Raw genomic sequence first — 13,742 nt, forward strand, 5'->3', positions numbered from 1 at the left:
CCACAGGATTCAACTGGCTGTTACGTAGGTGGGACGAATTCGTCCCGCCGGTCCCATAGAGGTTAAGCAGCGAGTCGGAGTCAGAGGCCGAGCCTTCTCTGGTCTCTACTCCTCCCGTTACGAGGTCTGAGATGCCGAAGCCTCCCACCATTAGCTCTGACAAATTGAAAATCCTAGTCATTGGCGACTCCATTACCCGCAGTATTAGACTTAAAACCTCTCTGGGCTAGGTGGGACGCTTGCGTCCCACCTACTCAACAGCCAGTTGAATCCCGTGGCGCGTTATTCAAATACCTTAGAAATTCTATTACTTCAATTTCTCAAACATATGACTATTTTACAGCATTTTAAAGACAAGACTCTCATTAATCTAACCACACTGTCCAATTTCAAAAAGGCTTTACAACGAAAGCAAAACATTAGATTATGTCAGCAGAGTACCCAGCCAGAAATAATCAGACACCCATTTTTCAAGCTAGCATATAATGTCACATAAACCCAAACCACAGCTAAATGCAGCACTAACCTTTGATGATCTTCATCAGATGACAATCTTAGGACACTATGTTATACAATACATGCATGTTCTGTTCAATCAAGTTCATATTTATATCAAAAACCAGCTTTTACATTAGCAGGTGACTAGCATGTGACTAGTATTCCCACCGAACACTTCCGGTGAATTTACTAAATTACTCACGATAAACGTTCACAAAAAACATAATTATTTTAAGAATTATAGATACAGAACTCCTCTATGCACTCGATATGTCCGATTTTAAAATAGCTTTTCGGTGAAAGCACATTTTGCAATATTCTAAGTAGATAGCCCGGCATCACAGGGCTAGCTATTTAGACACCCAGCAAGTTTAGCATTCACCAAAGTCAGATTTACTATAAGAAAAATGTTATTACCTTTGCTGTCTTCGTCAGAATGCACTCCCAGGATTTCTACTTCAATAACAAATGTTGGTTTGGTCCCAAATAATCCATAGTTATGTTCAAACAGCGGCGTTTTGTTAGTGCGTTCAAGACACTATCCGAAGGGTAAATAAGGGTTACGAGCATAGCGCATTTCGTGACAAAAAAAATCAAAATATTCCATTACCGTACTTCGAAGCATGTCAACCGCTGTTTAAAATCTATTTTTATGCCACTTTTCTCGTAAAAAAGCGCACTTTGAGATATAAGCTGATGTAAGAAGGGCTTTATAAATACATTTGATTTGATATGTACTATTCATAGTGTTGATGTCTTCACTATTATTCTACAATGTAGAAAATAGTTTAATTAAGAAAAACCCTGGAATGAGTAGGTTTGTCCAAACTTTTGATTAGTACTGTATATGTGCATGTGTCTCACCTCGTGCCTGACAGGGGATATCCACAATTTTCTCCATCTCAGCAGTGATGTGTTTCTCTGGTTCCTTCACAAACTGGGGAGGCTCTGAAAGAGAGCGAGAGATATGGTGAGGTAATTGTCAGACAGCTGAAGCAAATAAAAACCTTGAGTACTTAAAGTCTTAAGCAAATCTCCTGAACATTGCATGATTTTCCCAAAACCTTGAATTTACAACACCCCTTATTCTCAAGATGACATTTAGCCGTCATAATCTGTATGGAACGTAAATTCATGAACACAAATCAAACAAACCAAACAAAAACGATTTAATATTTTGCCATGCTTACCATGTGCATGTAAATAGGCCCCAGAGTCATACCCTGTACATGTAAATATGCCCCTGGTAGGCCCCCAGAGTCATACCTTGTACATGTAAATAGGCCCCTGATAGGCCCCAGAGTTATACTTTGTACATGTAGGTTGGCCTAGGCCCCAGAGTCATACTTTGTACATGTAAGATGGCCTAGGACCCAGATATATTCTTACCTTGTACATGTAGGTTGGCCTAGGCCCCATACATATTCTTACATTGTACATGTAGGTTGGCCAAGGCCCCAGAGTCAAACTTTGTACATGTAAGTAGGCCTAGGCCCCAGATATTTTCATACCTTGAACATGTAGGTAGGCCCCAGCATTGATAGAAGGCACACTGCTGCTGCGGAGGACCACCTCACACTCATAGAACCCTGAGTCACCGACCACAGGGCCGATAATGGTCAGTCTGCGGTTGAAGTCACTCAGACCACTGGTGACCAGAACCCTGTTCTTCCTCCATGTGATGCTGAGTTTGATCAGCGGTCTGGGATGGAAGAGAGAGAGACACTCATGATATTGAAAAGACAGAAATCTATTTACCAAATATCTTTGTGCATTGCATCAGCCAAATACTGACAGATTAGTATTTGACTCATTAATAACTCATTACACATTTGTATATAAAATAGTTTTTGTCTCAAAATTATCCATCAAAACCAATCAGTCTGGCAGGAAGACAACAGAGGATCAGTCTGTCAGGAACACAATAGATAATAACAGAGTAGAGACTAGGGAGTGACAGCTAGAGTATGTTGTCACAGTGGGCCTCCGGGGTGGTGTGTGGGGGGGGGGGGGGTTACCTTGCGTTCGCGACACACTCCATGGTGACTTCAGACGTGCCTGACACTACACTGGTGTTTGTTGGGGGGATGATTATGGTGGGGGCGATGGGGTCTGCAGGCCCACCAACATCTAGAGAGAGAGGGAGAGAGAGAGATATGACCACATCAGAATCAAACAGTGATCAGTGCAATAGATATGCAATACATATGATACAATCTAAAAGGTATGTAGTTCATATTGAGTGTCCCTACAGATGGTCTGCTCTGACTGATTATATAGCCCAGGCTCATCTTCAGGCCGGAGCCATGTTGTCCGTTACATGTCAGTCTTAATCTAAAATAGATTTTTTTTTTAATCCTCATTATCCCTATAATGAGAAAGTGAAAGTGAAAACTGTTTTTTAGATATTTTTGTAAATGTATTGAAACAGGTTGCCAAGAACACAGTGGCCTCCAAAATTCTTAAATGGAAGAAGTTTGCAACCGCCAAGACTTTTATCTGAATGTCCTTGAGTGGCCCAGCTAGAGCAACGACTTGAACCCAATCAAACATCTCTGAAGAGATCTGAAAATAGCTTTGCAGCAACGCTCCTCATCCAACCTGACAGAGCGTGAGAGGATCTGCAGAAAAGAATGGGAGAAACTCCCCAAATACAGGTAGGGCAGGCTTGTAGCGTCATACCCAAGAAGGCTTGAGGCTCTCATCGCTGCCAAAGGTCTGAATACTTATGTAAATGTGATATTTCAGGTTAGAATGTTTGATAAATTTACATTTCTAAAAACATTTCCTAAAACCTGGTTTTGCTTTGTCATTATGGGGTATTATGTGTAGACTGATGAGGGAAAAAACTATTTAATAAATTCAGCAAAAATTCCCCTTTTCAGGAATTTGTCTTTCAAAGATAATTCGTAAAAATCCAAATAACTTTACAGATCATCATTGTAAAGGGTTTAAACACTGTTTCCCATGCTTGTTCAATGAACCATAAACAATTAATGAACATGCACCTGTGCAACAGTCATTAAGACACTAACAGCTTATAGACGGTAGGCAATTAAGGTCACAGTTATGAAAACTTAGAACACTAAAGAGGCCTTTCTACTGACTATGAAAGACACCAAAAGAAAGATGCCCAGGGTCCCTGCTCATCTGCGTGAATGTGCCTTAGGCATGCTGCAAGGAGGCATGAGGACTGCAGATGTGGCCAGGGCAATAAATTGCCATGTCCGTACTGTGAGACACCTAAGACAGCGCTACAGGGAGACAGGACGGACAGCTGATCATCCTCGCAGTGGCAGACCACGTGTAACAACACCTGCACAGGATCGATACATCCGAACATCACCCCTGCGAGACAGGTACAGGATGGCAACAACAACTGCCCGAGTTACACCAGGAACGCGCAATCCCTCCATCGGTGCTCAGACAGTCCGCAATAGGTTGAGAGAGGCTGGACTGAGGGCTTGTAGGCCTGTTTTAATCGTGTCTAATTCCATGAAATGCACCTGCCTGCTTTTAATTATCTTTTTCAAAATACAAAATACTTTTCTATACGATTTCTTTATAATGATTCACAATTTTTTGGTCCCCTTTCACACTACATTAGTATTAAAAGTCTGATGGCACTATGGTGTGATAAGAATTTCTGCTAAATGAACTAAATATACATGTATATGTAAAAATGAACAATTGTAAAGCATGCTGAGTTTTAATCTAATGAGCTCCACTCCGAAACAAGGCCAATCACAATAGCCAGTGTGATTTGCAGTATACATTTACATTTTAGACAACTAAGGTAGTTAAACAACAACATATCACAGTCAGCAAGTAAAAGGTTTTCATAACCATTCCTGAGAATGTTGTTGCTGTTCGGCCGGTTACTTAGAATTTTTTTTTGTATTTTAAAATACATGTATTTTAACTCAATACAATACTTTGCAAAATAATCGTATACTTTACTTTGATACATTGATCTTTAGGGTATTATGCTGTTGTATTTCGTATTATCAAATTTATGCCCATACCTCTGTGTGTGTGTGTGTGTGTCTCTCTCCATATGGTTTCAGTACTACTCACTGTCGACAGAAAGGGTTATGGGTTGGCTGGTCTTGTTTTCGCCGTTCTTGTCGTTGACAGCCTGTACATAGTAACGTCCAGCATCAGGGGCCACCGTGGACAGGATGACCAGAGTGTTGTCCAGAGTAATGGCTCTGAGGAACACAGAGACACGTTTGGTCACTACACTGCCACAAACACCACTGACAAAAAGGCCCCTCCGCACATACACACACACACTTTACAGTGTAAAACATCCCCAGGAAGGAACGCCTTCCAGGTTTTTGCAGAGCTGAATAAGATTACAGTTGTCCTGTTATATTCTTGTTGTGTGTACCAGCTTTTCCCCTGCTCCAGCCTCTCCCACCCTGTGTTGTGCTGACCAATGGAGTGAGACCCAGGCCTCCTCTCTGCATTCTACCAATTATAGCCCCACCTCGGTTTACAATCAATGTTTACTTATTATCAGCGCCTGTTCACCAATTTGGAGCTGGATTGCATGTTTCGACTCATTGCCCCCGACCCCTTCTTCCTTCTCTCTCTCCTCCAAGAGTCAGCATACTAACGTGAATGCATCTCTCCCCTGGAGGAACGCAAACCACAGTGAGGATAAGGCGATACTGTATATACGTTACACACGCATTCTACTGTACATATGGTACACGCATCCTACTGTATATAGGGTACACGCATTCTACTGTACATACGGTACACGCATCCTACTGCACATACGGTACACACATTCTACTGTACAAGCAGGGAAGTAGAAAATAAATGTAGGATACAAATAAACAGATATAATTCATACAAAAATAAAGATATATACAAACACATGTGCACCTTTGACATACATTATTAGGCCTTTCTTCACATGCATATCCAGAGACAACATTTTTACCTTCAATGCTGCACTCTCCTGAATGAACAAGGCCATGGTGTTGATAATAAACTGGAAGTCTGAGAGACTTAACAAGTATGCACTTGGCAACCAGGAGCAGAAGTAAGACGTTGTTGTGATTCATGATGGGTTGTAAATAAGGGGCTTGGCTGTGTGTCCTGGCAGTGTGCTTTGCTTGTGTTCTGTTCGGAGCGGTGAGGTACTAGGATTGGCTTCCTGGGGTGTATGCTTGGCCCTTCAGCTTGGTGCCAGGCGGCGCATCCCCCCACCTCTACTCACAGAGACAAATGAATACACACACGTAAACACAAAAACACACACAAACACACGCATGCACACACACACACAATCAACCCTTTCACCTCCCACCACTCGTTCACCCAGTTTAGATACCATCTATGTGAATTGAGTTCTTGAATTGCCATGGAATTTGCATCCCATTGCAACCATGAAACACATTTTAAAATGACAAATAGTTACACAAGTTGATATTGAACTCTTTATCAGTGATGAAACATCACTTTTATACTGCAACACTTTATGTTTATGAATTGTTTAAAGTACTTTGGGCAAGCAAATTGCCTTGTCCCAGTAGTGATGAGTTTTGGGGATGTAGAGATTTATTTTTGTGAGACATTTGGTTTTTCATGAGGGGGTTACAGGTATAATATACAAATTCATATAATTATATACTTTGTACTTACCTGTGGGCTGCCACTCACAAATGATGAAAAAAATTCGGATTATGGGATGCTGAGGTCATATTTTTACATATTCTGTTCAAATTAAAGGGTTTTTCAGGTTCACTTAGCCATTGAAAAGGTGTGGTCCACATATCTATCAGGACATGAGCTTTCCAGAAGTTGTTTACACTGTACATTATAGAGAACAGTCTTTTCAGGAGCCCAGATCAGAGTAGTTGAGTTTCCAAGGGGACTCCGTAGGCCAGGAGAGCTGACTTGAATTGTAACTATAGAAAAGAGGAGGTGCCTGGTAATATGCATGTGTCTATCAAATCTTGGAATGTTCTCAAACCATTACTGTCTATGATATCTGTACAGATTCTACAGATGACACAGATGTTAAGCTACAAGACTATTTGCTAGCACAGACTGGAATATGTTCCGGGATTCTTCCGAAGGCATTGAGGAGTACACCACATCAGTCATTGACTTCATCAATAAGTGCATCAATGACGTCATCCCCACAGTGACCATACGTAAATACCCCAACCAGAAGCCATGGATTACAGGCAGCATCCGCACTGAGCTAAAGGTGAGAGTTGCCGCTTTCAAGGAGCGAGAGACTAATCCGGACGCTTATAAGAAATCCCACTATGCCCTCAGATGAACCATCAAACAGGCAAAACGTCAATACAGGACGAAGATTGAATCGTACTACACCGCCTCCAACGCTCGGCGGATGTGGAAGGGTTTGCAAACTATGACAGACTACAAAGGGAAGCACAGTGACTAGCTGCCCAATGACACAAGCCTATCAGAAGCAGCCGATGTGAGTAAGACCTTTAACCTCTCTAGGGTAGGGGGCAGTATTTGCACGGCCGGATAAAAAACGTACCCGATTTAATCTGGTTATTACTACTGCCCAGAAACTAGAATATGCATATAATTGTTTAATTTGGATAGAAAACACCCTAAAGTTTCTAAAACTGTTTGAATGGTGTCTGTGAGTGTAACAGAACTCATATGGCAGGCAAAAACCTGAGAAGATTCGTTACAGGAAGTGCCCTCTCTGACCATTTCTTGGCCTTCTACACTCTTTATTGAAAACTGAGGATTTCTGCTGTAACGTGACACTTCCTACGGCTCCAATAGGCTCTCGGAAGGCGGCAGAACGTTGAATGATGACTTTGCAGCCCATTGTTGAAAAACAGTAGCACATTTGGATAGTGGTCGATCAGAGAACAATGAGACTGGGGGCGCATGCACGAGACGACTCCATGTTTTAATTTTTTCGTCTTTGAACGAATACAGGGTTTCCCGGTCGGAATATTATCGCTCAGAATTTTGCAAAATGTGCTTTTGCCGAAAAGCTATTTTAAAATCGGACATAGCGATCGCATAAAGGAGTTCTGTATCTTTAGAGTGTTGTCTATCCAGATCTACTAATTATATGCATATTCTCATTTCTGGGCAAGAGTAGTAACCAGTTTAAATCGGGTACGTTTTTTATCTGGCCGTGCAAATACTGCCCCCTAGCCCCAACAGGTTTTAACAGCTTCTACCACCAATCCATAAGACTCCTAAACAGCCAATCAAATGGCTACCCCCCCCCCCCCCCCCCCCTTTACGCTGCTGCTACTCTCCGGTTATTATTGACGCATAGTAACTCTACCTACATGTACATTTTACCTCAATTATCTCGACTAACTGGTGCCCCCACACAACTCTGGACTGGTACCCCCTGTATATAGCCTCGCTACTGTTATTTTACTGCTGCTCTTTAATTATTAGTTACTTTTATTTTTATTTATCTATTTTTTCTTAACACTTATTTTTCTTATAACTGCATTGTTGGTTAAGGGCTTGTAAGTAACAATTTCACTATAAGGTTGTATTCGACGCATGTGACAAATAACATTTGATTTGATTTTGACCATTGGGGTGATGCAAAAAGCCGCCCTCCAGATTGCAAGGCGTAATTGTGAAATATTGGAGTATGGGCATGCCATTTTGATTCCCAGTTATATTGCTTTTTAATTTTGCGCCAAAAAGCGATTGTGTGTGTAATAATAGAACCAAAGCATAGTTCACATTGTTTAAGGGATATACAGTATCAGTGAAGACCACCTCTTCCAGGGCAATAGGAGACACCATATTTCTCTCTATACTCAGCCAGGGGCGGAAGAATCATGTCTAATCCAATTTAATATGGGGTGAAATGCCTGGAAATACAATTTCATGTTTTGTGCCGATAGTCCTTCTACGTCTTTTCCTATTTGTAAGTTTGTTCATTTTATCCGGGATCACTTACAATGCCTTATACAGTGCATTCAGAAAGTATTCAGACCCCTTCATTTTTCCACGTTTTGTTACATTACAGCCTTATTCTAAAATGTAATAAATACATTTTGTGTAACATATTGTATATTTTGCATCTTTGTAACATATGTTACAGATTACAATCCATATTATACCATTGAAAATGGGTGATTGACATCCACAAATAAACACATATCATACCAAATGGATTGTCTCGGATTTACATACAGAATAATACGAAATTATCTAAGACCAGGTTGGTGTGTCTGAGCTGAACCCATAATAAAAACACACATTATCTCTCCAATGCTGCATGTGGAAAACAATAGAATGGCTCCCAGTAGAGGAGAGAGATCGAGGTGATGTAAGGAAGCGACAGGGTGTTATTGGTGATGTATACCTGTTCTTTGGGTTTTTACCATGACTTACGAGTTCCAACCGTTCGACTGATTGATTTTAAAGTACTGTATCTCCAAGCGAGAGAGGCTTCATTTGGGATTCCCTGAGCGTTGTATAGGCCTCAAAACTGTCTGTCGCCCCAAAGCGCTTCGCAGGACTGACTGAGCAGAGGATTATGATCCACGGTTAATATTTAATACCATCGTCCTAGCTCATCGCCCTGGAAACACATGCTGGACCATCGCTATAGTGATCAATTATGGATTCCCTTAGGGATGTGGACTGTCCAGTGCGTTAAATGAATCCCATGTGATTCCCGGGACCTTTCCAAAACAGGGACACTGCGTAGCGATGCCTGTAGCTTAAAGGATAAGAAACTGGCCCGGGATGAATATAGTTAGTATAGTGGATAGATATTCACTGTGTTAACAGGCAGTAGGACTAGAATACTCACACTGTGTACCTGAATACTTGTAAACATATAATCTTCAGTGAAAGATACATAATGCACTGTTCATACACTGAATTTATGGCAAGTTAAAAGTGGTCTGGCACAGTTAACAGCTTTGCTGTTGTATGAAACCAATTGGTTTCATACAACCGCTCTCAACGACACAGAACAGGAGACCCAACACCTCATTGGATTTGGATCAAATTCAGGCATAACAGTGACCTCTTCTGTTGAAGAAACCACAAAGTTTATTGGACTAAAAAGACAAAAGATGATTCACACACCTGTGCAGTGCGGAAGTTAATGTTTGAAACAGTGAATATGATCGGTTTAATGTGTCTTGGTTAACGTGACGTGTCCTCAGATTTCGTAACTCCCTTTTATTAAAGAATCACGAAGAGTCTTCTCATCCCTAAAATAAACCATGAGTTCTGCTAGCGATAGCGATATTAAGGATACTATGTAACTTAGACATTCCATTTTCTTCCGAGACTACAAAACAACATATATGTTAATGTAGTGAACATCGGTTATGAATGTTTCAACCTCTCTGTTGAGAAGTTGTGTATTTACTGTCATTTCCTGGTTTCAAAGAGCACCAGAAACTACACTAACTGTGAGCTTTAGCGTTTCTTCTGTCACTACAGAAAAAGACCCTGGGTCAGTTCTAAAGCGAACACCTGCAAATCCGAGGCCATGATTGTGCTTTTCTTGCTGGTGTGGTAGCGAAGCAACCTTTATTTGCATACAATTAACATAAAATACATAATTTAAAGGTGCAATATGCAGAAATTGCTCCGTCATTTCATGGTTGCTAAAATTCTAATAGTCTGCCTATTTTCAGTTTTGACAAAACAAGCAATGTATAATTTAAACCATCAACCTTTTGATTCCTGCTCCAACTGTTAGGCTACCTGCTGCTCTATATATTATTATGAAATTACCATTTCTCCAGACTGTGGAAGAACTTCTCTGGCATGCTGCATTAAACAGGAGTGTGCTTCACCCGCGCTGAAAAAGCGGCAGAGGCTGCTGAACCATCTTGGTGCACTGCAATGTTTCACTCTATCCAGCTCTTCCAAAGAGAAAGTTTAGAATTTTTGTGTTTGGTGTGGCGATAGAGCAGTGTTTGAAAGAGGGCTTAACAATGCTCTCTCTCTCTACCTCTCCCAGCCACAATCTTAATATACGTCTCTGTACTAGGGCTGTTACGATAACCATATTACTGCCACACCGGTCAACACGAGTCATGACGCCACTGAAATTCCATGTGTCTGTTTAATTAGGCTTCTCCAAGCTCTTATGCTGCTCATGGTCATTAGTAGCCTACCAAACTTTACAACTGCCTGGTACTCAGCACTCTATTGTCCCTCTAATCACTCTGACATCAATGCAAATATTCAAAAATCTAATCAAACACTTCATGAGCGCTCATGAGTTCATGTTGCTCAACATTTCTATAGGCTATGCAATTGCGTGAGAAAGAGTTTTGATGGCCTATTAAAAAAAGGAGGATCCCATCAGCTTTCTATAGGCTAGGCCTACTAGCTCTGCAAGGCAGAAGGCTGCAAGGCAGAAGGCTGTACAGCAGGCAACAGCTCTAAGAAATGTTGGTCGCCTAGACAGTTGGTACAAGAGCCCAGCCTGGCTGTGCTGTGCTGATGCCTAAAGTTGTCATGTAACTCCATTTGTAATTATGTCCTATCTAGGGTTAATTTATTTATTTGATGCCATGGGGGAGGAAAGTGATTGACAGCTAACATTGATAATAATTCTGTACCAGCTCCCATCAATATCGGTATGTGTGTTGGTACGTGTGCTTGCACGCGCGCGTAGTCTTGTATGTATGTATGTATGTGTGTGTGTGTGTGTGTGCTTGAAGTGTATGAGTGTAAAATGCTGTTGACATAGTGTGACAGTGTCCACACTATTCTGAGACACACACAATGGAAGAATGTAATGTCATACTGTATGTTGTGGTGGTCTCTTTCTCTTTCTGTCTCCACCCCCCCCTCCATCTCTCTCCCTCTCTGCCCCCCACCCTCCCCCCCCCGACACCCACTTCAGACCTCGATTACTTCCAGACAAATAGCCATGGCCGGAGCCAGTCTCCACCAACCTCCCCCAGTAGAGACAGAGGTCAGGGGGGATCAAGCGGCAGACAGGCCTGGGACAAATATGACTCAAACCAGAGCCGACACCCTGCCTTCCATCGCTCCACAACACATCGCTCTGATGAAAACCTACAGCTCCAAGGTAGATGGAGGGAGGGAGGGAAGGAGGGGAGACATGGAAGAGAGAAGGGAGGCCGGTGCTCATAAAAACAGCCACTCGCTTTTCTGCCCGGGAGCTCTCATGATTTGTAGCTGGCTGCTTGACTTTCCACTCCCTACTGCTGGAGTTATTTTCAGAACTAAGCTATTGAGTATTCATACAATTCATTTTCATCTCTCGATGTCTGAGACACAGTGCCAGATCAATCAGATCTCCTGCCATCCACATCAGCCTCCTCACACCTACAGTACTCCACCAGGACATATTTCTCCTTGACCACTCCTCCCTGTTCGCCAGGTCAACTAGTCAGTGTGAGGCAGATGAAGAGTTTGGTCTGTTCCGTCACACATACGTTTGAACGCACACACACGCACGCACGCACACACACACACACGACTACACACAAACGACTACACACACACACGACTACACACACACGCAAACACACACACATATACAAACACTACACATAAAAAACACACGCAAGACTACACACACCTGCACACACACACGTATACGCACACACATATGTACAAGACTACACACACACACACACACACACACACACACACACACACACACACCACATTGAGTAATGCAGAATCCATATTAGACTGACAAGAGGTGGATGTCTCAGGCAGACCCATTAATTGACCACTCTCTCCAAGCAGCAAATTGGTAATTGCACAGCGGGTGTCAGCACAGGATCGTTGTTCCTCCTCCTCCTTCGTCTTCTCCTCTCTGTGACGTTCTAGGTACACCGCGTTAGATCGGGCCGTAGCACTCAGAGCTAAATCCATGTCTTAACGTCTTGAGAAGAGACGAGAGAGACATTTCAGGATGAAAACGTATTCTAGGGCCCGCCTGAGTCCTGTACTCCTCCCTGTGCCTGATTCACATTCCAATCTGGAAAACGGTGCGGTGCAATTCCAGGTAAATGGGTTTACCGAAGGGGGCTCTGATTATACAGCACATTAAGTCTCGGGAATAACATAACAAATCACAGCGGCCGAATGGACAAGGCCCTTCAATTGCATTCCCATTCAATAAGAGAAGAGTAAAGGCTATTAGAGCTAAATAAGTGCTTTCTCTCCCCTCGGCCTCACACAGTCCTGGCACACTGTATTCCAATGAGCATGGGATCCAGTCGGTCTAAACCAATCTAGTGCAGAGCAGATCGGCTAGAATTCGAGACACCAAACCTGTCCAGGACAGTTGATTTCAATCAATTTCAGAAAATCGGATAAGAGACAAAGAAAGCAGTATGGGTTTTCTTTTGTGAACAGATGACTGCTCATTTTAGTTAAGGTGAGAAAGGGACATCATATTTCTGTTGTTGCAGATCCACAATGGTCCTAAAGGATCAATATGAAAAGTGTAAAGAACTCAACTAATGCATAGAAGTCTTTCTCTGTGACAAGGACATTCACAGTCTGAAAGGACAGAGCAGTGGATGCCATAAAGAACAGCTGCAAAGGCAGTGTGGCAGAGAGAGAGAGAGAGTAGTGGCAGGCCCACAACGAGACATTGCCTCTATCAAGGGGAAAATGGAGGCAGGGGAGCCGAGATGGGGAATTCTCTGAGCCCCCATGGAACTCCTTTACCCCATGGAACTCCTTTACTTTACACATCCATTGTAAGAGATACAAATATGTTAATTTCCCTGTTCGATCAAGGGAGACCAGTCCAATATGCCTTTGAATGTTGAGGAAAATGTTCCCAACACTCCCCAGAATCTCTCTCCAAGCAGTAGGCTACACCTTCACACATAACTAAACCTGCCCAATGTCCTTTGAATCCAAACCCCCTCCCCCCAGGCAGGTATCGAGACTCCCTACTAGGTCCAACGTGACACACACACGTGCACACACACACACACACACACACACACACACACTCCAAACTCCCAGGTCCAACCCACCCTGCATTTTACAGTGTAATAGAAATATTCTCTGAACAGCATCAATGTGCCAAAGAAGATCAGGAGAAGAAGTGATACCCCTAGGGTCAATTGTGTTAGATTTTAGAAGATGATGGATTGTTTCCATCTGATTACTGCTGCGATTCAGGGAAGGCCCTGTTCTTTAGTGGTAGAGGAGAGGACAGAAAAGAAAGACAGAGGTAGTGAGGAGAAACGCTGTAGAGCCTGCTGCACATTACACTA

The 13,742-nt window shown here is 42.4% G+C and overlaps 1 protein-coding gene across 6 annotated transcripts in view; it reads right to left on the bottom strand.

The window, feature by feature from the left end:
- LOC115152880 (protein sidekick-2-like) overlaps nt 1-13,742 on the bottom strand; it is a 594,976-nt gene that overhangs the window by 86,339 nt on the left and 494,895 nt on the right. For all 6 annotated transcript variants that reach the window (XM_029697773.1, XM_029697775.1, XM_029697771.1 and 3 more), the window contains exons 5-8: nt 4,576-4,709; nt 2,517-2,628; nt 2,010-2,200; nt 1,363-1,446 (exon numbers count right to left, since the gene is read on the bottom strand). In XM_029697773.1, coding sequence (XP_029553633.1) covers nt 1,363-1,446; nt 2,010-2,200; nt 2,517-2,628; nt 4,576-4,709 — 521 coding nt within the window. The remainder of the gene's footprint in view (nt 1-1,362; nt 1,447-2,009; nt 2,201-2,516; nt 2,629-4,575; nt 4,710-13,742) is intronic.

This window comes from Salmo trutta, chromosome 18 (genome assembly GCF_901001165.1).
Source record: "Salmo trutta chromosome 18, fSalTru1.1, whole genome shotgun sequence".
Classification (NCBI taxonomy): Eukaryota; Metazoa; Chordata; class Actinopteri; order Salmoniformes; family Salmonidae; genus Salmo; species Salmo trutta.